This window comes from Macaca mulatta, chromosome 1, assembly GCF_049350105.2.
Source record: "Macaca mulatta isolate MMU2019108-1 chromosome 1, T2T-MMU8v2.0, whole genome shotgun sequence".
Classification (NCBI taxonomy): domain Eukaryota; kingdom Metazoa; phylum Chordata; class Mammalia; order Primates; family Cercopithecidae; genus Macaca; species Macaca mulatta.
The window spans coordinates 110,183,931-110,209,287 of record NC_133406.1 but is presented as its reverse complement, the minus strand read 5'-3'; the positions used below and the strand labels follow the sequence as shown (position 1 = coordinate 110,209,287).

The 25,357-nt window shown below is 49.4% G+C and overlaps 3 protein-coding genes across 19 annotated transcripts; 1 reads left to right on the top strand and 2 right to left on the bottom strand.

Moving 5' to 3' along the window:
• Positions 1–5,610: 5,610 nt before the first annotated feature.
• Positions 5,611–12,287, bottom strand: ISG20L2 (interferon stimulated exonuclease gene 20 like 2). Of its 3 annotated transcripts, none has more exons than XM_015110099.3 (4): positions 11,984–12,287; positions 10,474–11,340; positions 7,862–8,062; positions 5,611–7,151 (listed from the first exon to the last, which is right to left on the bottom strand). In XM_015110099.3, the coding sequence occupies exons 2-4, from the start codon at positions 11,221–11,223 to the stop codon at positions 7,038–7,040; spliced, it is 1,065 nt and encodes a 354-aa protein (XP_014965585.1). In that variant the 5' UTR covers positions 11,224–11,340; positions 11,984–12,287; the 3' UTR covers positions 5,611–7,037.
• Positions 12,184–20,607, top strand: METTL25B (methyltransferase like 25B). Of its 13 annotated transcripts, none has more exons than NM_001257481.1 (8): positions 12,184–12,784; positions 15,545–15,669; positions 15,835–16,027; positions 16,540–16,602; positions 16,946–17,089; positions 17,580–18,064; positions 19,375–19,559; positions 20,290–20,442. In NM_001257481.1, the coding sequence occupies exons 1-8, from the start codon at positions 12,674–12,676 to the stop codon at positions 20,409–20,411; spliced, it is 1,428 nt and encodes a 475-aa protein (NP_001244410.1). In that variant the 5' UTR covers positions 12,184–12,673; the 3' UTR covers positions 20,412–20,442. The 13 variants fall into 13 exon arrangements, with proteins under 13 accessions (NP_001244410.1, XP_077852516.1, XP_014965557.1 ...); XM_077996390.1 differs by having other exon boundaries at positions 12,499–12,680; positions 15,920–16,027; positions 19,445–19,559; positions 20,290–20,607; XM_015110071.3 differs by having other exon boundaries at positions 12,499–12,680; positions 15,920–16,027; positions 20,290–20,607.
• Positions 20,608–20,954: 347 nt separating this feature from the next.
• MRPL24 (mitochondrial ribosomal protein L24) lies at positions 20,955–24,744 on the bottom strand. 3 transcript variants are annotated; one of them, XM_077944897.1, is made up of 6 exons: positions 24,133–24,744; positions 22,171–23,358; positions 21,992–22,087; positions 21,680–21,783; positions 21,293–21,423; positions 20,955–21,190 (listed from the first exon to the last, which is right to left on the bottom strand). In XM_077944897.1, exons 2-6 carry the CDS (start codon positions 22,351–22,353, stop codon positions 21,054–21,056), a joined length of 651 nt encoding a protein of 216 aa, XP_077801023.1. In that variant the 5' UTR covers positions 22,354–23,358; positions 24,133–24,744; the 3' UTR covers positions 20,955–21,053. The 3 variants fall into 3 exon arrangements, with proteins under 3 accessions (XP_077801023.1, XP_014967794.1, XP_014967801.1); XM_015112308.3 differs by having other exon boundaries at positions 22,171–22,414; positions 24,657–24,744; XM_015112315.3 differs by having other exon boundaries at positions 22,171–22,414; positions 24,698–24,744.
• Between the last annotated feature and the right edge of the window lie 613 nt (positions 24,745–25,357).

The window sequence follows — 25,357 nt, the reverse complement described above, 5'->3', positions numbered from 1 at the left end:
TTATATACCTTTCCTGGAAGTCTTCATCCCAATCCAAGTCTTCCATCCCCCTGCTACCCTGTTGTCTTTGAGCCTTAGTTTCTAGCCCCAGATCTCTTTGCTATGCTAAGCTCCAGTCTAGTTATCCAGCTGCTGACTGGATATCTTCAGACAGCTTAAAGTCAACCTAGTAGAATACCCAACACATCTTCAAAATCTGCAGTTCTCTCCAGCATATTCTCTATGTTGGTGAATGGCACCACTACTGTCTACTCACCCTCATTCAGAACTATCAAGTCAACTTTTTTTTTTTTTTTTTTTTTTTGAGACGGAGTTGTGCTCTTGTTGCCCAGGCTGGAGTGCAATGATGTGATCTCCACTCACTGCATCCTCCACCTCCCGGATTCAAGTGATTATCCTGCCTCAGCCTCCTGGGTAGCTGAGATTACAGGCATGCGCCACCATGCCCAGCTAATTTTGTATTTTTAGTAGACATGGGGTTTCTCCATGTTGGTCAGGCTGGTCTTGAACTTCCAACCTCAGGTGATCCACCCGCCTTGGTCTCCCAAAGTGCTGGGAGACCATGAGCCACCGTGCTCGGCTCAAGTCAACCTTTTATCTCTTGCCTTGATCTCTGTCTTATTTTTTATTTTTATTTTTTTTTGAGACGGAGTCTCGCTCTGTCACCCAGGCTGGAGTGCAGTGGCGGGATCTTGGCTCACTGGAAGCTCCACCTCCCGGGTTCCCGCCATTCTCCTGCCTCAGTCTCCTGAGTAGCTGGGACTACAGGCGCCCGCCACCACACCTGGCTAATTTTTTGTAGTTTTTAGTAGAGCCGGGGATTCACCGTGTTAGCCAGGATGGTCCTGATCTCCTGACCTTGTGATCCACCCACCTCGGCCTCCGAAAGTGCTGGGATTACAGGTGTGAGCCATCGTGCCCGGCCGATCTCTGTCTTATTGATTCTACCTCCTCAGTGATGCTCAGATGCATCCTCCCGCTTTATTGATTGAGGCCTCCATCATTGCTCATACAAATTATCCCAACAGAATTCATCTCCCGGGCCTTCCTCAATCCAGCTTCCATTTGGTTGCCAGCATCATCTTCCAAAAAAAACCACACAGATCTGATCAGATCACTGCCCTGCTTGAAATCCTTCAAAGACTTGGGATGGCACTTGCCACACTGCACTGAAAATAGTTTACTGGTTTCTCTTCTTCAGGTTGCTGTAAGCAACTCAGGGGCAAAGACAATGCCCATTTCCCTAGTGCCTAGCACAATGCCTAACACATAGCAGGTGCTTAATAAATATTTCAGTGGCAAGATTCCAAGTCTTGTGTTAACAGAAGAGCAGGGCAGTGGTTAAAAGCAGAGACTTCAGATTGGCAGACCTGGGAAGTCTGAGTGCCAGCATTGCCAACCTCCAGCTATTTGGCCTGGGAAAGATTTCTTATCTTTTGTCAACCTGTTTCCTCAAAGGTTAAATTACAATACCACCTACTTTACGGAGACTGAGATAATGCATCTTTTTATTTATTATTTTTTTTGAGACATTCTTGCTCTGTCGCCCAGGCTGGAGTACAGTGGCGTGATCTCGGCTCACTAAGCCTTCACCTCCCGGGTTCAAGTGATTCTCGTGTCTCAGCCTCTCAAGTAGCTGGGTTACAGCATGCATCACCACACCTGACTAATTTTTTTGTATTTTTAGTAGAGATCGGTTTCTCCATGTTGGCCAGGCTGGTCTTGAACTCCTGGTCTCAACCATCCACCTGTCTTGGCCTCTCAAAGTGCTGGGATTACATGTGTGAGCCACCGCACTGGACCGAGATATTGTATCTAAAGGGGTTGGCACAGTGGCTGGCACAGAGAAGCACTCAATAAATGGTTGCCATTATTATTATTATTGATGATAGCAACCATCAGTTAAATAACAAGGTTAGAAAAAAATCCCAGGATTTTGGCACTAGAACAATTAAGACTCCAAAAATCAAAGTGACTTACTCATGTCACAAATTTAGTAAGTGGCAAAATCAAGTTTGGAACCCATTATCAATGCAAAGTAACTTCTTTAAGCTGTCAGCTCTTTGGTGAAAGTGCTTTGTGATCTACATTACACCCAGACTGTGGATTCAGGATATTCATAGAGGTACCTGGCACATTGCATTCTTAGGTGTTTGTCTCTCTAAACTTGAACTTGGGCTAATGTGCCTTGGGGCAAGTTCATAATTACAGTACTATTGATCTTTCCTATTGTTGTTCACTGTAATTATCTATTAAACTAGTAATCAAATGATTCCTCCTTGGAGCCTTCCCTAGATAACTTTTTCTTTTTTTTGAGATGGAGGTTGCCCAGGGAAGAGTGCAGTGGCACGATCTCGGCTCACTGCAACCTTCGCCTCCTGAGTTCAGGCAATTCTCCTGCCTCAGCCTCCCGAGTAGCTGGGATTACAGGCGGGTGCCACCATGCCTGGCTAATTTTTGTATTTTTTAGTAGAGACGGGGTTTCACCACGCTGGCCAGGCTGGTCTTGAACTCCTGACCTTGTGATCCGCCGGCCTCAGCCTCCCAAAGTGCTAGGATTACAGGCGTGAGCCACCGCACCTGGCCTTTTTTTTTTTTTTTTTTTTTGAGACGGAGTCTCACTCTGTTGCCCAGGCTGGAGTGCAGTGGCTCAATCTTGGGTCACCGAAAGGCAATTCTCCTGCCTCAGCCTCCTGAGTAGCTGGGACTACAGGCGCCTGCCACCACGCCTGGCTAATTTTTTGTTTTTCTAGTAAAGACCGTGTTTCACTATGTTGGCCAGGCTGGTCTCAAACTTGAGACCTTGAGATCCACCTGCCTTGGCCTCCCAAAGTACTGGGACTACAGGCGTGAGCCACTGTGCCTGGCCGGTCACTGGTTCTTAAGGGTAGAGAGATGAGTAGTGCTAATGCCTAAAATCTCAAAATAATGCTCCCTTCCCCGTTTGAGAACTGCTTTGTTAAGTGAAGTTTTAGACAATCACAAGTATGTTCAGCAGGATATGTTCTTACACTCTTGTCTTTTCCTATTCTTACTTGTAGCAGAGGGTCTTTTAGTATTAGAAAACTTCATTATGCCATGAAAATAATATTACTAGCAAAAGCTTACATGCTGTCATGCATTTGCTCCACGCTGAAAGACCTTAGATTTGTTTTAATTACTTTTTTTTGAGATGGAGTCCTCACTCTGTCACCCAGGCTGCAGTGGAGTGGAGTTCAGTGGCATGATCTTGGCTCACAGCAACCTCTGCCTCCTGGGTTCAAGCTATCCTCCTGCCTCAGCATCCCGAGTAGCTGGGAATACAGGCATGCGCCCCATGTGCCGGGGATTTTTTTGTAGTTTTGTATTTTTAGTAGAGATGGGGTTTCATGTTGTCCAGTCTGGTCTCAATCTCCTGATCTCAAGTGATCTGCCTGTTTTGGTCTCTCAGCATTGGGATTAGGGGTGTGAGCCACTGCATCCAACAAGACCTTAGATTTAAGGTAAAACAGGCCTTGCTGACTGGGGTTCAGGCAGCAATCTACAATAGGGTTTGTCCACTATCAACTGAAGTCAGGACAGAGACAGAACAGAAAGGGGATTGAGGTACAGGGGATTCCAGGCACCCTTGCTAGGTAAGCTGGGCTCTGACAAGGAAGTGTGGTGAGGGTAGACAGTTAAGGAGTTGCCTGCAAGGTCTTCTGGTCTCCCGGGTTTCTCTTGGTGAGCAAAAGTAAGAATGAGTTCTTTTCTTTTTTTTTTTTTTTTGAGATGGAGTCTCGCTCTGTCGCCCAGGCTGGAGTGCAGTGGCACAATCTCAGCTCACTGCAAGCTCCGCCTCTCAGGGTTGACGCCATTCTCCTGCCTTAGCCTCCCGAGTAGCTGGGAGTACAGGTGCCCACCACCACGCCTGGCTAATTTTTTGTATTTTTTTAGTAGAGACGGGGTTTCACCATGTTAGCCAGGATGGTCTTGATCTCCTGACGTCATGATCTGCCTGCCTCAGCTTCCCAAAGTGCTGGGATTACAGGCGTGAGCCACCGCGCCTGGCAGAATGAGCTCTTTTCAACATTAGACTGAGATCAGGTACTTTTGTTTTGAGGCTGTAGCAGTCATGTGCCTTTTTAGACATGGGGTGTTGGGGTAGGTGGATCATAAAAGCCAGTTGCTACTTCACCAAGACACATATAAAGCCAGGTTTTTTTTTTGTGTTTTTTTTTTGGTAGAGATGGGTCTCACTATGTTGCCCAGGCTGGTCTCAAACTCCTGGGCTCAAGCCGTCCCCCTGCCTCAGCCTCCCCAAAGTGCTGGGATTACAGGTGTGAGCCACCACACCCAGCCTGACAAAGCTAGTTTTGTTTCAGCTAAGAAGTACCCTAATGAGAATATCATAGTTATCTTCATTTACTGATTACAATGTAGTTAAGAATCGCTTCCATGTGTGTATTCCTACCAGTTTCTGTTGTGGCCTCCTTGCACTATTCTCACTTCTTGCTGTGCAAGGGTACCTGGCACCCCTTTGTGAAGTCATGGACATTAAATATGTTGGGCCCCACAGGAACCAATTTGCTCAGAGCATAATGGCTGTCTGTGCAACAGACCCCACAGTGCAGGCCACAACAAAACCATGTCTGGGTCTGGTCTGGTTGCAGGAAATTCCCTTCTATAGGCAGCTGTGACTGTGACTCTGGCCCCTGGAACCAGACCAGCCACTCAAGAATGCAAAAGTCCTGGTGCAGACATGGAGTCTGCATTCTCTCAAGAAAGTACAGATAATGATCCTGGACACAAGGTCAGACTGGCGACTCTTTTCCAATATGAGATGTGTACCACCAAGAGCTGGCAGCAGGACCAGGCTGTCATCACCAAGCACCCTTTCTCCCCTGCTCTGCCCCTCCTTCATGCCCACTCTCTCTACCTCACTCTCCTGGTCACATACCCTGTGTGTGTGGGACCAGGAGTTGCATGGCTTGGGGTGTCATTCTAGGTGTGCTTGTTAATTTTTTTTTTTTTTTTTTGAGACAGAGTCTCGCTCTGTGGCCCAGGCTGGAGTGCAGTGGCCAGATCTCAGCTCACTGCAAGCTCCGCCTCCCGAGTTCATGCCATTCCCTTGCCTCAGCCTCCCGAGTAGCTGGGACTACAGGCGCCCGCCACCTCGCCCGGCTAGTTTTTTGTATTTTTTAGTAGAGACGGGGTTTCGCCATGTTAGCCAGGATGGTCTCGATCTCCTGACCTCGTGATCCACCCGTTTCGGCCTCCCAAAGTGCTGGGATTACAGGCGTGAGCCACCGCGCCCGGCCCCTAATTTTTTAAAAAATTGAGATGGGGTCTATTTTGCCTAGACTGGATTTAAATTCCTGGGCTCAAGAAATCCTCATGCCTCAGCCTGCAGGGGAGCTGGGATTACAGGTGTGAGCTGCCATGCCCAGCTCTGATGTGTGGTAGGGATGAGGACAAGGCACCGTATGTGTCACGTGTTACGCACAAAGGCTTGGTCAGTTCTTCTCAATGACTTCCAGGAAGGGCCCCAGTTAGTGTCATCCAGTGACCCTGGAAATCCCCTAAGAAAACTACAGCCCCACGATACTTTGTGATAGAGATATTTAACATAAAGAAGAAACCATACATAACTGCTTTTCCATTATAAAAGTTTATCAAGGGAATAATTTGAGTTTTTAGAGGCTTGGTTTAGCAAGGTAAAAAAGACAACCAAATTATTAAAACACTTTATAAATTATTTTAAAACCTACCAATTGGGGCCTAAATGAAATAAACCCCCATTACCTTAGGAAAGAGACAGCTTTCCTAAATCACAAAAGTTGATTTCCAAGCTACACTCTTACTTTTAATGCCGTGGAACCCTAAGGAGAACTAAAGCTCACCAGCAATGGCTGCTCTGGAAGTCAAGGTGGGAAGAACAGGCAATATCCTGACACAGGCTAGATACAGACTCTGAGCCAAAAGCAGAGTCTGTGACATGGAAAGGGACCACACATTTTTTTTTTGAGATGGAGTCTTGCTCTGTGGACCAGGCTGGAGTGCAGCGGCACAATCTCAGCTCACTGCAAGCTCCGCCTCCTGGGTTCACGCCATTTTCCTGCCCCAGCCTCCCGAGTAGCTGCAACTACAGGAGCCTGCCACCACGCCTGGCTAATTTTTTGTATTTTTAGTAGAGACGGGGTTTCACTGTGTTAGCGAGGATGGTCTCGATCTCCTGACCTCGTGATCTGCCCACCTCGGCCTCCCAAAGTGCTGGGATTACAGGTGTGAGCCACCGTGCCCAGCAGGGACCACACAATTTATTAGCCAACCAGGACACTTTTTTGTTTTTCTTCGAGAAAGTCTCACTCTTGTCACCCAGGCTGGAGTGCAGTGACGCGATCTCGGCTCGCTGCAATCTCCGCCTCCTGGGCTCAAGCAATTCTGCCTCAGCCTCCTGAGTAGCTAGGATTACAGGCGCCTGCCACCACGCCCCACTAATTTTTTGTATTTTTAGTAGAGAACGGGATTTTGCCATGTTGGCCAGGCTGGGCTTGAACTCCTGACCTCAGGTGATCCGCCTGCCTTGGCCTCCCTAAGTGTTGGGATTACAGGCGTGAGCCACCACGCCTGGCCCCAACCAGAACACTTCTGAGTGTGGAAGAGGATGCTATTAATTACTCAAACCAAAAGGCATAAAAGGAGACATATGTCCACCCAAGTGATAAGGCAGTATGGGAAACTACATTTCCCAGTATGCCCTGCCCCTTGAAAGTTAAAAATCTTAACTGGCACAGAGCACGCTGGGACACCTGTGGTTAGCACCATTTAAGAAGTAAACGGTATAGGGCTGGGTTCTGACGTGAAGGCCTCCCCATTCCATGGGACACTTAACCAGACATAGGACACAACACCTAAGGTGAAATTTCAATGGGTATTAAGTCTGGGGTAGAGTTTTTCTCTCCCCACAAATCTAGCTTCCAAAGATGTGGAGCTGGTGGAGCTGTCCATTGGTCCGCTGCCCTGTTTCTCCTGGGCGCTGCCTCTGCCTCCCCATATCACCAGCATCCCCACTGTCACTAGTCTTTAGGGGGATTCTGGGCTAGGTGCTCTTCCCACTCGACTTCAACCAACTTGTACAGCTCCATGGTGGCCTGGGCATCTTCCACAGAGGAATGTCCGCTCTTCCCAACCTGAGCAAGCAAGGAAGACAAGAGCATGAAGCAACAAGAAACCGTTTCTTCCTTTCCAGTAGACTCTGCACTCCTCTTTCCCCTGCCTCCGCTACACAGTTTCTTCTGCAGTCAGCAGGCTACAAAGACAGAACTCTGGTGGGGCCCTACTCCTTATGTAATTTCAGGGGTTCAACTCCTAGGAAGTCTTTGCCACTGTCTACTTCAGTCCTTTCTGTGGCAGCATGTATAAACCATATTAGGTTCTGTAGAGCCAGAACATACCAGGTCAAAGACAGGTCTTCTGAGTCTTCCACTTTCCCTAGTTCCTTAACTGCTCTATATGTGATCTATGTCCACACCTTCCTGCCAGATGGGCCACCTTTTGCTAAATGATAGCATGTAAAATATGAGCGGTCCTTGCATCCACTACATGGTCTCTTAGACCACCACTGCTACCTGCTTTCTTCCTTACTTAGGGTTTTATATCTACTTATGACTTTTTCCCTTTTCCAAAGCACACTTAGAAACATTCTATGAGGTAGACAACAGGAATTATTATCCTGTGTACAGATGGAGAGACACTACTGGGCCCTTCATCCAAAGCTCTTCCCATCATAGCAGCCCATCTGGAGCTCTACAACTACAGGACTTCTGGGATCAGAGTCTGGCTAGGGGCATCAACGAGAGCCATGTCCAAGATGGGGGAGGGGGATGTGGGGAGATGCTACCTGGATATCCCGGTTTAGCAGCTTCTTGGTGAGATGCTTCAGAGACATGGTGGCGTTCTCCGGGCAGTCAGCCTTCCGGTTGAGGGGGGGGATATGGGAGGTGTCACGGGTGAGGGACTTGGGGTGAAAGTACTGAAGGGCTTTGAAGTCGTTGTGGATGGCATGTCCCACCACTATCTTCCCTGTGAGTATCTTCAAGATCTGGAACAAGTGTGGAAGAGAGTGGTGAGAAGCAAGACTGCGGTGGAACCCCTGCATTGTGAAAGCCCAACATGACCATCAAACCCTTCTGGATTCTTTCACCAACTGCCCACCTCTCCATCCTCGAAATGCTTCCTCCCACAAGTTTTCTTTCTTCTGCAATCCACTTCCTCTTCCGCAGGTGATTTCCATGGTGTACCCTGTTTGGACTCATACTGCCAGTGGCTCTTTACCTTCTTATTGATCTCCACCCCATGACATTAATTTGCCTTCAGTCCTAAGTGACACTCATGTTTAAGATGTCCATGTATTTAGTTCGGTTCTGGCTTGCTACATGAAGTCCTTTAACTATTACCATTATGCTGGCCTTAGACACATGGCTGGGACCATGGCTCCAGGGAGGCTAACAAAAGCCCAAAATTACATGCAATTAGATGTGTACGGGTACTAGTGGAAGAGAATCTGTGGCTTTCATCAAATTCTCAGAGTCTACAAACCATAAAAAATTAAGAATCACGTATAAACTAAAGTTGCAGAAGGAACCTTATTCACACTACTTTTGGAACCAAGTAAAATAACTTCTTAATATTTCAGGAAACTTTTTTTTTTGAGACAGAGTCTTGCTCTGTTGCCCACGCTGGAGTGTACTGGTGCGACCTTGGCTCACTACAACCTCCGCCTCCCAGGTAGCTGAGACTACTGGCATCCATCATCACGCCCGGCTAATTTTTGTATTTTTAGTAGAGACAGAGTTTCACCATATGGGCCAGGCTGGTCTCGAACTCCTGACCTCAGGTGATCTGCCCGCCTGGGCCTCCCAAAGTGCTGGGATTACAGGTGTGAGCCACCACACCTGGTCTTCAGGAAACTACACGTCACCACACCTAGCCATTTTAGGCTCTTAAAGCAGGAGGACATGCTACCAATGAGGACAACCAAAGAACATGCCACAGGCTCTGAAGATCATTCTCAAAATGAGGTTCCAAACAGGTTTTCAACAAAAGTGACAGTCCTGCATAGCCTCCCAAAGGGACCCCCTTTGAAGGGGCTAGGCTCATCTGGACATACCTTAGTCTCATAAACCCAGCTTGGCACTGGGGAAGTGCTTTATGACGAAAACCAGACGTAGTCCCGTGAACTAGATATTTAGTTACTCCTGACTTCACCTACTTACTGTCCACCACCACCTTCATTTCTTATTAACCTCGACATATAGCCCTCATCAAAGCTGGGCAGATTTGCTGTCTCAGACCGGTCCCATCTTCCGCCTCTCCTGTGCCTTTGCTTGGCTGTGCCCCTTTGTGCCCAGGATGTTCAACTCTTCTTTCTGTCTTTTCTAAAATAGTCAGTCACCTCACCTCTAATGAACCTTCTCCAACTGACCGCACATAAGGCATTATGGGAACAGCGTGTCCAGAGAAGGCAGAGTGTGGCCCTGAAACTGCAAAGACGTGGACCAAGGGCGCCCTCTGGTGGCCCCCTGAGACCAGCAGGTGCCCCTCTTGCTCTCCCTTCATTTCCTCCTTTCACCCCTCCTAGCTCACTCTCCTTTCCTGTTCATGCCTTGCGCTCCCAATAACCAGCACAGGGCTAGAAGTTAGATGACAACCCAAAGTGCTGGCCCTCTGCTGTTTATGCCCTTCACTGGTTACCTGTTCCAGTTGGACAAATATACCCCAGCTCCTCCTGTCAACTTTCTGCCCTCTCTTACCACCACCACTTTCCGCACTTGCCCCACGTTACTTTTTGCTTGGGAAGAGCTCTCCACCTTTCCTGTCTAAAGCTTAGCGTCCAATTCACAAGGTTTTTCCAAATCAAGCCCTTTCTCCTGACACTGATGTCTGTAGCTCTGTCCAGTTACATTACTTACTGTTATTTCTCTATGCAGATTCCTAGTTCCCCAGACCCAATTTGGAACCTAAAATTGTTTGTTTGTCTGTCTGAGACAGGGTCTCACTCTGTCGCTCAGGCTGGAGTGCAGTGGCAGTGGTGTGATCTAAGCTCACTGCAGCCTCGACCACCTGAGTAGCTGGCACTACAGGCATGCACCATCACACTTAGCTAACTTTTTTGTAGACGAGTCTCGTTTTGTTACCCAGACAGATCTTGAGTTTCTGGGCTTGAGCGACTCTCCTGCCTCAGCCTCTCAAAGTGCTGGGATTATAGGCAAGTGCCACCGCGCCTGGCTAAAATAGGTCTTGACCAATGAAGTTTGTGACACCAGCTAATTGTACCTTCCTGACTTTCACGGCTCCTTCCACCGACAGGGGGCCTTCTTCAATAACTGATAGATTCTCCTCCCTCCCTCCACAAACCTCTGGTGTCTTCCCATAGTGATATCCTTTGCTGAATAATGATTTACACCTCTCTCCATCCACCTCCCTGCCACCATCAAGCCCCATACTTCTTACCTGGCCTCGAGCAATCTTGAAGGGTGTGGCATTCACCATGTGCTGCTTTCGGATACCACTCCATCTGGTTCGGTAGTCCACAATGTGGCAGGGGGGAAGAATGTACTCATCATAAAGCACATCTCCGTTGTAGTTGACAATGCTACATCGAGCTAAGGAACTAACATGCCCCTTTGGTCCTGTGCCCACCATCTCACAGTCAATTGCCACCATCTTCTGTGGCAACTTCTGGGATATTCTGGAGCATTTATTCTCTGAATGAGCTTGGGTGGAGTTCTGTGGGGCATTCTTCTGAGGATGGTTCTTCTTAGAGGATTTCTTCTGGGAGCCCTTCTTCTGAGAGCGGGTTGGGTGGCTATTGATCTTTGGAAGGGCACTCTGGAATTCCCCCAGCAGATCTACTTTAGCAGCAACAGAATCAGCCTTTTTTGAAGGGGCAGGGGTCAGCCAAGACACTGCAGCTTTCTTGTCCAGGGGCTGTCCTGACCCATTGCTGCAGGCAGCTGTCTTCTTCTTTTTTGGGAAGGAAGGGGTCTTCCAAGTGCCATCCACCATAGGAGTTTCCCCTTTCTTTGGAGGTTCAGAGTGCAACTTAGGTGCCTTGCTAGGGGGTTGGTTCTTTTTACTCAGAAAGCCTCTCCGTTCTAAGAGCCTCCGCTTCTTGACAAAATTTCGGTGCTTGGCATTTCCTTCTAATGCCTTTTTGGGAGGAGGTTCCCCAAAATCCAGATTGAGCAGTAAAGTAGACATAGGGACAATGGGAGGTGGAAGAGCAGTTGGGAAGAGTGGCTTATGGATGAAAAGAGGATGTTGGACTCATTCTCTGCTGAATCCTACTGTCCAACATGTGGAGGTCTGTAGTACACCCTGGGGAAGAAAGTGATCCTGGTGATTGAGCTCCTAGGCCTGGGAGAAAAATGAGGCAAGATCGATCTCCGTAGGACTTATGGAAGGAAAGACATCAGAGCAATCTCTCAGACAGAGGAGAAATGAAAACATAACATGAAATGATGGAGGAAGCAACAGTGTTAGCCAGCAAGCCTGGATTCTAGTGAAGCCCAATTCACCAGCCGTTTGGTCTTAGTAAGGTCATTACCGCGCTCTAGGTTTGAATCTCATTTGTAAAATGAAGGGACTGGAGGGGCCCATAGAGCTCGAACCCTCTATGAGTCTAAGAGGCCAGAACACGTGAGCTCTATACTCCGCCTAGGAAGGGAACATCTAGGTACGCTCGAAAACAGTGAGAAGTATGGCGTAGATAACCTCTGGGCTACCCAGGCATCCGCAGCGTGGCCCACGAATAGAGACACAAATCCAGGCATCCCTTTCCCTTGGCTCCAGGCCGGAATTGGGGACAATCTCCACATGCATCTCACCCAAGTCCTCCCAAGCAAGGACCTTGACACCACCTACCAGCGGGGGGGTGGGATCGAGGCTCGAGGCAGCCCACCTGGATAAGCATACTTCGGTCCCCGCGGTACAGATCGCCCTCTCACACTCACGAACCTACCTCCCAGATGGGTTTAGCTAAGGCCGGAAGCGTCCAGAGCCGGATGCGGAAATCGGTGCGCGCCGACGAAGCCCGGGAAGGCAGGCGCGCGGGTTAGAACGCGCCAGAGGTCGGCGCGCGCGCACCCGCACCGCCCCGACCTCAGGTAGCGAGGCCAGTGATTCGGAGTGTGTGAGGACCGGCAGTGGCGGCGGAGGAGGGGGCGGTGTGGGTGGGGGCGGGGGCGGGATGCGCTCCCCGGCCCCTCTAGCCCCGTGGTGGTACAACGCGAAGGTGTGGGAAGGCCGCGACAAACCGGAACTACAGCCAGCCGGACACCTCCGGCTTCACTTCCGGCAGAGGAGAGGCGTGTACGGGAAGGGGCGGGAACTGGAACTTGGCCCATCTCGTTGTGAGCTGAGCTCCGCGGCACGCTTTTGTGGCGTCATTGCACTGTTACCCCGCCCTACGTGTCTCCGACGCTGACACCTTCGCACTGTGAAACGTCGCAACCTGTGACCTCTTGGGGGCGCCTCAAATCTTCAACTGCAGCATGGGATCCCGGAAAGGCAGCGTCGGAGACTGGACCCAAAACTCTTCCTGTTCTGCCTGCAGAGCTGAGCCCCGTCCGGGTCCTGGACCCGCGCGGTAGTGACCCTGGATCCCTGTTCACTGCGTTCTCGCTTCCCGCGCTGCCTTCTGGACCGCGGGATGCCGGGTATCTCCGCCCGAGGCCTCTCTCATGAGGGGAGGAGGCAGCTAGCTGTTAACCTTACCCGTGTCCTGGCGCTCTACCGTTCCATCCTGGATGCCTACATCATCGTGAGGCCACAGGGGCGTGGGTGGGGTGTCTCTGGTCGTGTGGTTGGCTAGGTGTCCACGTCAGGGAGAGAATCTGGAGAATTAGCCTCTGATCTCTTTCCTTCTATGAGTTTCAGTCTTTTGTCTGTACAAGGAGGGGTTCAGCTGGCATAAATAATATTTCTTTTTTTTTTTTTTTTTTGAGACGGAGCCTCGTTCTGTCCCCCAGGCTAGAGTGCAGTGGCGTGATCTCGGCTCACTGCATAAATAATATTTCTAATACCTACCTAGATTATTTTTGTAATCTTCCCAGATCCAAGGTAATAAAATGCGTGGACATTGGAACCATGCTGCAACTATGTTGAACTCTTCTTGGAGCATGTGAGGTGTTCCAAGAACACACATGTTATTCATCCAGGCTTTGAATAAATTCGTGGTTTTGTGGTATAGTAGACAGGCCTGGCTCTGGAATCAAAAAGGCTTGGTCTGGAATCCTGCCTCCCCTATGATGTTAACTTTAGGCCTCCCTAACCCCCAACTTGTCCTAGCCCAGGTTTCCTCAGCTATACAGTGGATCCCAGTCTGAAGGATCATTGTGAAGAATAAATGAGAGAATGTGTAAATGGTACCACCATCCACTGAATTGTTTAGACCGCAAACCCAGAGGCCATCCTTGATTCAGCGCTGTCCTTCATTGATCCACAATCCAGTCCTTCAACAAGTCCTCTTGGCTCTGTTTTCAGAATAGATCCCAAATTCATCCATTTGTCCCCACCTCCATTGCTGCCACCCTAAGCCAAGCCACCATCACCTCTGTTCTGAACTACTTCCTAACCGATCTCGCTGTGTGCTTACCTCTGCCCTGCCATAACCAATTCTTCACTGAGCAGCTAGATCGATAGCATTCAAACGTAAATCTGATCACGACAATCCCTTGCTTCCTAGATACTTTTATGCAATCCTGATTCCTTGCTATTACCAATAAAGCCCATGATCTGACTCCTACTGTCTCTTCAACTCTATCCCATTTTATTCTCTCACACATTTCACTGTGCTATACCTCTGCTGGCCTGATTTCTGCTCTGCCAATATGGCAGGCATCTGGACCTTTGCACTCACTGATCTTCCTCCACAGAAAGGCAATCGCAGAATCGTTAAGAGCAAGGACTCTAGAGTAAAATTGGTTTCAAATCCCAGCTCAGGCTGGGTGTGATGGCTCATGCCTATAATCCTAGCACTCTGGGAGGCCGAGGCGGGTGGATTGCTTGAGCTCGGAGTTCGAGACCAGCCTGGGCAACACGGTGAAACCCCGTCTCTACTAAAATCCAAGAAAAAAAAAAAAGAAAAAGCTGGGCTTGGCAGCACACACCTGTAGTCCCAGCTACTCAGGAGGCTGAGGCAGGAGAATTGCTAGAACCAGGGAGGTGGAGGTTGCAGTGAGCTGAGATTGCACCACTGCACTTCCGCCTGGGTGGCAGAGTGAGACTCCATCTCTAAAAATAAATAAATAAATAATCCCAGCTCAGCTATTTGCTAGCTTTTGGACGTGGGCAAGTTACTTAAGTGCTGTGCCTGTTTCTACATCTGTAAAATGGGGGATACAAAATAATACCTACCTCAAAGTGTTGTTTAAAGGATCAAATGCGTTAATACCCGTCAAATGTTTACAACGGTGTCTGCCAGAGAAGGTGTTAAATAAGTGTTTGCTATTACCTGTATTTTTCTTTACGTGCCTAGCACCTATTCATCCTTCCAGTCTCAGCTCAAATGTCAACTCGTCAGACAAGTCTTCCCTCATCATCCTATCTAAAGTAGTCCTTGCCCAAACTCTCCATTACATTACTGTTTCATTAGTGTTTTGTCTATGTGACATATGACAAACAAATAAAACTTTGTCTGAAGTTTTGTTTGTTTGTTTTGGTTTGGTTTTTTTGAGGCGGAGTCTTGCTCTGTTGACCAGGCTGGAGTGCAGTGGCATGATCTAGGCTTACTCCACCCTCTGCCTCCCAGGTTCCAGTGATTCTCCTGCCTCAGCCTACTGGGCAGCTGGGATTATAGGCGCACGCCAACATGCCGGCAAATTTTTGTAATTTTAGTAGAGATGGGGTTTCACCATATTGACCAGGCTGGTCTCGAACTCCTGATCTCAGGTGATCTGCCTGCCTTGGTCTCCCAAAGTGCTGGGATTACAGGCGTGAGCCACCATGCCCGGCCGAAGTGATTTTTTTAATGTAAACTCTGCAGGAGCCAGAATCTTGTCTCAGGTTCACTGTTGTATTCCCTGAGCCTACAATAGAGCTTGATGTATAACCAAAACACAGCCCCAGAATTTGTGGTGGACAAATGAATGAATAAAAAGACACCAGTGTCTGGCATGTATAATGGCAGGTTACTAAGTGGTAATGTACTGATACTGTGTGTCAGTCACTGTGGTAAGTGTTAGGGATGCAGATGGAAAGATCCCATCCCATCCCTCCTCTTAAGAAATTCAGTTTAATAGAGAAAACAGACATAAATAAGTGCAGAAATTGCTAAAAGAAGTGTGTCCAGAATGCAATCTGGACTCCAAGGAAACAGAGTTAAGCCACCAGAGTTGGGGAGGCTGGAGCAGACTTCAGAGAAGAACTGACTTGGCTGAGTAGGAGGTACCTGCCGGTCACAGTGGCCCTATGTGGCAGCAGTGCTGGGAAGAGGCAGGCAGTGAGGTGTGGAGTTGAGAGTGAGGTGGGAAAGAATGGAAGTGGTAGTAGTTTGCTAATTGCTTCTCCCCTTCTTCTGTAGGAATTTTTCACAGACAACCTATGGGACACACTCCCTTGCTCATGGCAGGAAGCACTGGATGGACTGAACCCACCACAGCTGGCCACAATGCTGCTGGGGATGCCTGGGGAAGGGGAGGTCATCAGGTATGGGCTAGAAGGGCCCTGTGCTGGGGAACTCAAGGCTTTGAGCCCTGCAGTGAGCGTATTGCTCAGAGAGTCTCATAAGGTCTTCCCCAGCCTTGGGTTGTAAACTGGTGCACTCAGATGCGATGGGACTATTCACTGGAGGCCTGGGCTGGACTATCTCAGGTACAGGTCAGTGTGGCCACTCACCCTGCTGGCCCTGAAGTCCACAGCCTGTGCCCTGGCCTTTACCCGGACGCCTGGCTTTCAGACCCCCTCAGAGTTCCTGGAGAACCCCAGCCAGAGCTCCCGACTAACAGCTCCATTCCGGAAACATGTCAGGCCCAAGAAGCAGCATGAGATCCGGAGGCTGGGAGAGGTGAGGAGATGGCTGGAGCATGGGTGGTGTCTGGGAACCCAGGGACTCCTTAAGCGTGGCTTACAAAGATATGTGCCCTTTACTTCACATGCAAGGCCAGAGGCCCTAGACATTCCTTTACCTCAACAGATATAACTATTATCATATTTTGATGCTGGGGTTCTTTTTCATCCTTTTGTGGGGTTAGTTGGTAGCTAGGTCTGAATCACAGTCTCATTCCTGTTCTCAAATCTCCATAATCCGCTCATGGCTTAACGCAGGGTTCTTGTTCTGTGGGGGAGATTGAATCACTGACCTGTAAGGCAAGGAGAGTGGGCCTGAACCTGGATCAGGTCCACTCTCCTTGCTTCCACCCTCACCCCTATATCTTTCTTTCCAAATCTGTCATCACATCCGGGGTACCCTGTGTCCATCTTTCTTTGTCATCTCTTTCTCCTCCACTCTCACTATGGGTGTTTGCCCCAGGAGTCAAGAACCAGTGGCCAGGAGACCTTTGTTCCCTCCTCTTTCAGTTGGTGAAGAAGCTGAGTGATTTCACAGGCTGCACCCAGGTTGTAGACGTGGGCTCAGGCCAGGTGAGCCAGAGTCTTGCTGTACTGTTTTTTTGAGTCATGGGGAGATAGAACACCTGGAAGGCAGGTTATTGGGCCACAGGCCCAGCGAGGCAGGTGTCAAGAAGCGGTGGAACCAAGCAGGGTAGATTTTTTTTCTCTTTGCATAATTTGTTTTAAGCCAGTCAGATTTAAATGGGGGAGTTATATACCAACTTAAGCCACACTGATGTTAGTAAGTTCTGTAGGGTAAAATTTAAGCCTTCTGTCGGGCCTGGGACCCAGGTGTCCAGGTTACCCCTGGGGAGGGTGACAATGGATACGGCACTGAACAGGGCTGTTTCCGTCTTCCTCCTCATGACTCCAGGGCCATCTCTCCCGCTTCATGGCTCTTGGCCTGGGGTTGATGGTGAAGAGCATCGAAGGGGATCAGAGACTGGTGGAGAGAGCCCAGCGGCTGGACCAGGAGCTTCTGCAAGCTCTGGAGAAAGAGGAGAAGAGGAACCCGCAGGTAGGCCACCCCTTCCTGCCACCTGGACTGTGGGAGGAGGGGCTGCTTGGCTGGAATTGAGCACAGAGGCTGGATTCCATCTTTCAAATTTCTCAGCTTGAAGTGGTGTGGTCCCTAATTTCTATTACTTCTTTCCCAAGGTCCCCCCTTCCCCAGTGCCTCCCTTTATCTCAAAGTTATTTTCTGTTTACAAAGTGCTTTCCACACCAATGTATACTTCTCACAACCTGTGAAGTGGCCACTCAGGTTTTAGACTCATTACAAATCAGAAAACTGGGTCTCAGAGATGAAAAGATGTACATGGTGAATGATAGGTCCAGGATTTATCCCATCTCCTGACTTGTGGTCCAGCCCTCTCCCGCACCCAGCTTATCTCCCACGTTCCTCCTTGGGGAATAACATGGAGGACAGATCCCTTCCTGTGGCCTGAGGTGGCCTAGGGACAGCAAACAGACTTCCCATCTGCCTTTGTCCTTTCCTGCCTCCACAGGTGGTCCAAACCAGCCCTCGTCACTCCCCACACCATGTGGTTAGGTGGGTAGACCCCACAGCCCTGTGTGAGGAGCTTCTGCTTCCACTGGAGAACCCGTGTCAGGGCAGGGCCCGCTTGCTGCTCACAGGCCTCCACGCCTGTGGGGATCTGAGTGTTGCCTTGCTGAGGCACTTCTCCTGCTGTCCTGAGGTGGTGGCCCTGGCCTCAGTGGGCTGCTGCTACATGAAGCTGAGTGACCCTGGCGGCTACCCACTGAGTCAGTGGGTGGCTGGGCTGCCTGGCTATGAACTGCCCTACAGGCTTCGGGAGGGGGCCTGCCATGCCCTGGAGGAATATGCTGAGCGGCTACAGAAAGCTGGCCCTGGCCTCCGAACTCACTGCTACCGTGCAGCACTGGAGACAGTCATCCGACGGGCCCGGCCCGAGCTCCGTCGGCCAGGCGTGCAGGGTATCCCCAGGGTCCACGAGCTCAAGATTGAAGAGTGAGGTTGGGGTACGGGGGTGGGGGGCAGTGGAGGGGAGATTTCTAACTGGAGATCTTCCGCCCTCACTTTCAGCATAGCCTAAAGAAAATCTAAGTATACCCAGAGGAGTGATTTGGAGTTCTCTGACCAGGGTACCTTCTCAAAATTTCTTTAAGAGAGTTGTCCCTCTTTTATCAGGAGACTAACAAAGAAATACGAAGTTTTGGCCGGGTGTGGTGGCTCATGCCTGTAATCCCAGCACTTTGGGAGGCTGACGTGGCCAGATCACCTGAGGTCAGGAGTTTGAGACCAGCCTGGCCAACATGGCGAAACCCTGTGTCTACTAAAAATACAAAAATTAGCCAGGCGTGGAGGCATGCGCCTGTAATCCCAGCTACTGGGGAGGCTGAGGCAGAATAGTTTGAACCCAGGAGGTAGAGGTTGCAGTGAACCGAGATTGTGCCACTGCACTCTAGCCTGGGCGACAGAGCAAGACTGTCTCAAAAAAAAAAAAAAAAAAAAAAGGGTTTTTAAATGCTAAAAATATGGCTAGTTGGACAGAACTGGCTGAAAATGTTTAAATCAATTTACTATTGGACAGACAGCTCACAGCCAGAGAAACATTCAAAAATACACAGCCAGGTGTGGTGGCTCATGCCTGTAATCCCAGATCTTTGCGATGCCAAGGCAGGAGGATTGCTTGAGGTTGGGAGTTAGAGGCCAGCTTGGGCTACGTAGAGAGATACCTCTGTACAAAAAAACATAGGCAGGCATGGTAGCTCATACCTGTAGACCTAGCTACTTGGGAGGCTGATGTGGGAGGATTGAGGTGTTTGAGACTACAGTGAGCTATGATTGCACTGCTGCTCTCCAGCCTGGGTGACAGCAAGACCCTGTCTTAAAAAATACATATTTGGGAGGCTGAGGCGGGCGGATCACAAGGTCAGGAGATCGAGACCATCCTGGCTAACACGGTGAAACCCCATCTCTACTAAAAAATACAAAAAATTAGCCGGGCGTGGTGGCGGGTGCCTATAGTCCCAGCTACTGTGGAGGCTGAGGCAGGAGAAGGGCGTGAACATGGACGGCGGAGCTTGCAGTGAGCAGAGATCATGCTACTGCACTCCAGCCTGGGTGACACTGAGACTCCGTCTCAAAAAAAAAAAAAATACATATATATATATATATATATATATATATATATATATATTCGTGAAAACGCATATTAGGGTAGAAAATAAAGCAAAGTTGGAATTAGGAACAAAGTTTAAGTGCGAGGTGACAGTTCTTAAAACCAAACTGAGTGCTGAATGTGACTGATCCCACAGATATGTGCAGCGGGGGCTACAGCGAGTGGGGCTGGACCCCCAGCTGCCACTGAATCTGGCTGCCCTTCAGGCCCACCAGGCCCAGGAGAACCGTGTGGTGGCCTTCTTCAGCCTGGCTCTACTGCTTGCCCCACTGGTGGAGACGCTTATTCTACTGGACCGGCTGCTGTACCTTCAGGAGCAGGGTGAGGGTGGCCTACAGCAGGGACCCAAGGACTATGGTGACTGGGGTTCTGGGACTCCTTCTCCAAGTCCCAGCTCCAATGTCTCCTGGGCCCAGCTAATCACTGTTGTGATCCTTGGACCCCACCTTTGAGTCACTAGTGGGTTGGGAGTAGGGGATTTGTTAAAAAATTAAGAATCCAGGCGGGGTGCAGTAGCTCATGCCTATAATCCCAGCACTTTGGGAGGCCAAGGTGGGTAGATCAATTGAGGTCAGGAGTTCAAGACCAGCCATGGTGAAACCCCATCTCTACTAAAAATACAAAAAGTAGCCGGGTATGGTGGTACACACCTGTACTCTCAGCTGTTCGGGTGGCTGAGGCAAAAAAAATTGCTTGAAGCCAGGAGACAGAGGTTGCAGTGAGCCAATATTGCACCGCTGTATTCCAGCCTGGGTGACAGAGACTCCATCTCGAAAAAAAAAAAATTAAGATTCCTACCAAATCAGCCTCTGGTGAACCTCCCTAAGGTGCATGTTAAGCAAGCTTCCCAGGCATCGAGAACCTACAATGCAAGAGGACTGCCTCCCAAGTCAGTGCCTTGGGAACCTGTGTTCCTTATGGAGAATGGGGTCTCCTTAGCCCGGCTGGATCCTCCCCCATGGGGAAAAGGGACTGTGCCTGTAGGCCTGGGCAGAAGAGGCTGAGTGAGTTTGGTTCATTCTTCCCCTTATGATTAAGCCCTTTCTTCCAGGTTTCCATGCTGAGCTCCTGCCCATCTTCAGTCCTGAACTCTCTCCCAGAAACCTGGTTCTGGTGGCCACCAAGATGCCCCTGGGTCAGGCTCTTTCTATTCTGGAGACTGAAGACAGCTGATGCAGCCTGAGGACACATCTCAGACCCCATCATCTGAAAGTGCCCAGATAGCACAGTGGCAGAGTACACCTCATACAGAGAAGCAGCATCCTGCATCCTCCTGAGTCGTGGTTCCTTCAGTTTCATCCCCTTTCTCTCCCTCCATGGATTATGTAATACAGTGTAAAGTTTTAATTTATTAAAAATTAGAAATCTTTGTTTCCTTCCCATTTCTGTAGGTAGATAAAAGGAGACGCGCACCCTCCCTGTGGCACTGCTGCAAGGGTGCTACAGTTAGGACTCACACGCCACTCCCCACTGGCCTCCCTAGCAGGTGGTGTAGGTGACAGCTTCTGTTACTCACAGATCTCCATGGAGGGGACTTCTTTACCCCACTTTGGCCTCCAACTCAGAATCTGCAGGCCCTGCCCCTTGGGAGGGCTGCCTTAAGGCCAGCTAACTTCCATCCAGGTTCTGTCATAAACTCAGGGAAGAAGCTCCTTTCCTTCAGTCCCTGAGAGTGTGCTGGGATTAGGGGTGCCATTCTATCTCACAGCAGCTGTACACGGGACTCATAAACTGCTCTTTATTGGCATCTGAAAAAGAGATGCCTCAGCCTTCAAGGCTGGGACAGAAGTTGGGGAGGAGCTGCTGTCCCTGGGCTCAATACCAATAGACCTTCTTGTATTTCCGAGTCTCCTTGATCCCCATGGCCTCCATCACCTCCTCCTGTAGTGTCTTTAGACGGGGCACGTAGGTTCTTTCTAAAGCATCTTCCACTGATGTGTCTTTGGGGCCATCTGTTAAGCAAAGGAGATGGGTGGGAGGGCTTGCCAACTTTCATTAACATCCCCTACTCTCACTCCTAGCACCCACCCCTTACCTTCCTGCCCCTCACTTACCAATCCATGTTTCAGGGACGATGCCATCAGCTCTGGGAAATTCGGGTTTAGGGATAATTCTCCCCGATCGTGTGGAGACTCGTACCCGCTCTCCTGCTTCAGTAAATCTCCACTCAATCTCAGTGGGTTTCCTGGTGGATAGAAGAGGTGAGCCTGGCCTATGAGCCAGTTTCCTGCCACCCTCCAACCCAAAAGCAGAGTCAAGGGTTCAAAACACCAGGGTTACCACCGCGTTTCTCCACCTCTGTGTTGAGGTTACCCGCAGGGAATCATGTCCATGAGATGGTCCCTCTCAATCTCCAGAGCATCCAACCCATCATTCCCATTGGACAGCACTTTGTGGACCCAGAGGGTGAGAAACCCTCTGCCCAGAGCCCTGTCGCTTGCCTGTCCATAGGATCCACAAGTTTGACCTGGCGGTGGAGCAAGGGGGCTTCACTAGGGATCATGGTTCCTCGGTAATCCACGGTCTTGCCAATGTAGCGGTAATACTGTCCAAGAGAGGGGAGTGTCAGAAAACAAGGGGTGTGAAAGGGGTTTGCCCTTGCTACTCAGCACGTTCAGCCCAAGTTGAAAAGTAGAAGGTTCAGTAATGCCGCCATCCCCTCAGCCAGTCTCCTGCCACCCTGCGCTGCTTGGAATGGAGAGGGACGGAGGAGACGGGCTTCCCAAGCTTCCCCATCCTCTCTCTCCACTTACTGTGTTCAGCCCTCCCACGACCACGCAGTTTTGCTGCCGGATAACTTGAACCACTTTGCCCTGCTTTCCGGCATCCTTGCCTTCTAGGATCTCCACCTGTGGGAAGATACGAAGGTTAGGGAGGGGGATCCTTGCCCAGGAGATTCCCCATCACTCTATGCCCTGTATGAGGCTCTCACCGTGTCCCCACAGAACAGATACCAGTCTTCATCAGAGATGGGTTCCACAACCACTGGGCGCCGCCTGCTCCATGGGGCGTTCTTCCTCTTGTCTGCCAAGGAGCCTGAGGGGCTCATCCCATAGCAGTAATTGGGGGGCAGAGTGACCTTGGATGCCAAGGCCAGTAGGGCAGAAAGACGCATGCCTGGAGGCTGTACGAAATCCCTTTGCCAGCAAAATGCTCAGAAATCTTCCTTGTCAGCTCTGGGTAGATGGATAGAAACGGGAGCAAAGAGGCAAGGGAAGGAACATTTTTTAAAGCACTTACTCTGTTGCTCAATGGACCTCATCACATTGAATCTTCACAAGAGGTTATCATCTTTATAGATGAGGAAATAGAAAGGTCAAGTAACTTATTTATGATTACAAAGTTACTACATTGGAGAATCAGCATTCAAACCCACATATATCTGACTTCAAAGTCCAAAAAATTCATTAAGGACAAGGGCCATGTTATCTAAAGTTCATGAATCCAGAGCCTGACACCTAGTAGGTGCTTAAGAAATACTTATTAAATCAATGTATGAACAGCAGGATAGGAAGAAAACAGAGGATGGAATGCTGGCATATGGCCAAAAGGTAGGCAGTTGTAAGTCAGTGAAATGAACAAATAGGTAGCAGAAATAAAAACTGGGGTTAAAATGTCCCTATCCCACTTACAATTCCTGTCCTAAGACAGGAAATAACCACTCCTCCCTAAGATAGCTCCTTTTCTAAAGGAAAAAGACCCAAGGCCAGACTCTAGAATTACTGAGTCCTAAATTTCCCAACTAAGTATGTGCTCTAAACCACTCAATTCTCAATTAATGAGGTAGTGAATGAACTGAAGACATAAATGGTAAGCGCTTCAGTTTACTGAATACTTGCAACTTCCCAGGTGCAATGCTAGGTGCTTTCCTGTATCTCATTTAAGCCTAAGGACAACCAAATGAAGAAGTCACCATTAACCTCATTTTATAGATAAAAATGAACCTTATCTATAAGGTTCTTCAAAGACAAATAGAGATACTACAATGGCATAAAGAGCCCTGGACAGGGAAGTCAGATCACCTGGGTTCTACTCCCTGCTCTACCATCATCTTACTGTATGACACTAGGCAACTTTACTTATTTATTTTTTGAGACGGAGTCTTGTTCTGTCACCCAGGCTGGAGTGCAGTGGCATGATCTCAGCTCACCACAACCTCTGCCCCTCGGGTTCAAGTGATTCTCCTGCCTCAGCCTCCTTAATAGCTAGGATTACAGGTATGTGCCACCACGACCCGCTAATTTTTTAAAAAATATTTTTAGTAGAGACAGGGTTTTACCATGTTGGCCAGGCTGGTCTTGAACTCCTGAAATCAGGTGATCCATCTACCTTGGCCTCCCAGAGTGCTGGGATTACAGGCATGAGCCACCACGCCCAGCCGGCAATTTAACTTTTGAACTTCAGTTTCATCATCCACAAAATTTACAGGATTGTGGGTGTCATTTAGATTATTTTAAGTATTTTAACAAAGCAAGGTGCAAAGTAATGTGAGTAGTAGTATCCCTTTGGGGTATATGAATATATATTCCAGCACAGTTACATTTATGGAAAGGAAACAAGAAACCAAAGTACTTGTTTTAGGGGAGAGGAACTGTTTGGGAGGACTGTTAATTCCATTTTGCTTCTTCCCATAATAACGTTTGCATTTTCTAACCATGTGCACTTAAAAATATGTATTAACGGGTTATCTGAACAGTGAGATACTGGGTCATTTTTCTTCTTTATACTTCTCAGTATAAAGCCCTGATGTTATTTTCGGAAAAACAAACAAAAACAAACAAAAAAAAAACCTGTTATTTTCAATTAATGCTGATTGGCCTAGTGTTCCTGAGTATTCAACAAATGCTTAGAGAGGACTACTATATGACAAACCTAATACTGGGAATTTCATTGCTGGCATTTGGTCTTCACATTGCCCAGTGAGGGAGGTGAGGTTGCCAGATGCATCATAAAGTCCCTTTTATAGACAAGGAAATCAAGGCCTGAAAGCCGGAATGACTACCCTGGTTCATAAAGTTTGACAGGAGCAGGGCCAATCTTAAGACCCAAGCCTCCCGCGTGATTGCTGCAAGGAGTCCCTTCACCTCAGTCATTCCAGGTCTGAACCACCCCAGCCCAGAGCAGCTTGCATGCCCCCGATATCATTCCCTTCTTTCCCTCCACAATCCGGAGATGCTGCTGGTGAGCGTCCCGCAGTGGGGCTTTCCCTGCATGTTCTGGAGGCGCCGTGCAATATAGCGGGGTCGAAGGTCTGCCCTCTCAGGTCACGGTTCCAAAGGCTTCCCCCACCAGCCTCATCCCAGACAACGTCAAGGCCTAGCTATCTTCAGCACCCACCCGCTCCAAACTTTCGGTGCAAAGAAACCCTGGGGAGGCGACTGAGCCATGGGCAGGGAAAAGGTTAGGATCTTCCCGCACCTGCCTCTCGGATGAGCACCTCTGCGGCGGGCGGCCCTCACCTCCACTTTCCGCGGCACTTCGGCTGCTCAGCACATGGGCCCTCAGCGTCCCCTCCCCCGCCACGCCCGTCGACTTTGTGGGAGATGTAGTCCAAGTGTAAAACAGCAGCTCAACCACGAATCTGATCTCTCAGCATGCTGGGAGTTGCAGTCCGCCGCTAGAAAGCTGGAAACAGGAAGTTTGGCGGGGTAGGAAATCAAGGAAACCAAAACACACCCTGAAGCATGTTGGGAATCGAAAGGCAAGCTGGTTAGGGCGGCCCGCCTGGCACATTCCCGCGCATGCTCTGCGTGGAGGCCGCTGGGAATTGTAGTTTCTAGAGAAGGCGGCTCCATTTTCTAGGTGGTTCTGGCTTCCTGTTCAAGGCGAAGGGCCGCCCTTACCAGACAGGGCTACAGCCAATGCTGTCCCTGACCTTCTCTGCTGGAGTGGGGGAAGAGCAGATTCAAAAACTGCCTGTAGCCTTTCTGGAGGAAGGGATGAAACGTGGGCCCTTCCAATGCTAGTAGCCGATCTAGTTACAAAATGTCAGATCTGGAAGGAAACAGAAATGATCTAAGCCAGTCATTCCACTTAACTCGGGGAGTACTATCGGGATTTCACCCTACCAACCCCCTCCCCCTACCACCCCATCACCAGCTAAGGGTGGCAGGTAGCAC

What these genes read in the sequence shown, in the direction of transcription:
- ISG20L2 (XM_015110099.3), bottom strand. Translation starts at nt 11,223, where the DNA reads ATGTCTACTTTACTGCTCAATCTGGATTTTGGGGAACCTCCTCCCAAA. An exon ending in TCAAGATTGCTCGAGGCCAG is followed by an intron (nt 8,063 to 10,473) that starts GTAAGAAGTATG and finishes CACTTGTTCCAG; the next exon opens with ATCTTGAAGATACTCACAGG. An exon ending in TGCTAAACCGGGATATCCAG is followed by an intron (nt 7,152 to 7,861) that starts GTAGCATCTCCC and finishes TTGCTTGCTCAG; the next exon opens with GTTGGGAAGAGCGGACATTC.
- METTL25B (NM_001257481.1), top strand. Translation starts at nt 12,674, where the DNA reads ATGCCGGGTATCTCCGCCCGAGGCCTCTCTCATGAGGGGAGGAGGCAG. An exon ending in AGATCCGGAGGCTGGGAGAG is followed by an intron (nt 16,028 to 16,539) that starts GTGAGGAGATGG and finishes CTCCTCTTTCAG; the next exon opens with TTGGTGAAGAAGCTGAGTGA. An exon ending in TAGACGTGGGCTCAGGCCAG is followed by an intron (nt 16,603 to 16,945) that starts GTGAGCCAGAGT and finishes TCATGACTCCAG; the next exon opens with GGCCATCTCTCCCGCTTCAT.
- MRPL24 (XM_077944897.1), bottom strand. Translation starts at nt 22,353, where the DNA reads ATGCGTCTTTCTGCCCTACTGGCCTTGGCATCCAAGGTCACTCTGCCC. An exon ending in TCGTGGGAGGGCTGAACACA is followed by an intron (nt 21,784 to 21,991) that starts GTAAGTGGAGAG and finishes TCTCTTGGACAG; the next exon opens with TATTACCGCTACATTGGCAA. An exon ending in CGTCCCTGAAACATGGATTG is followed by an intron (nt 21,191 to 21,292) that starts GTAAGTGAGGGG and finishes TTTGCTTAACAG; the next exon opens with ATGGCCCCAAAGACACATCA.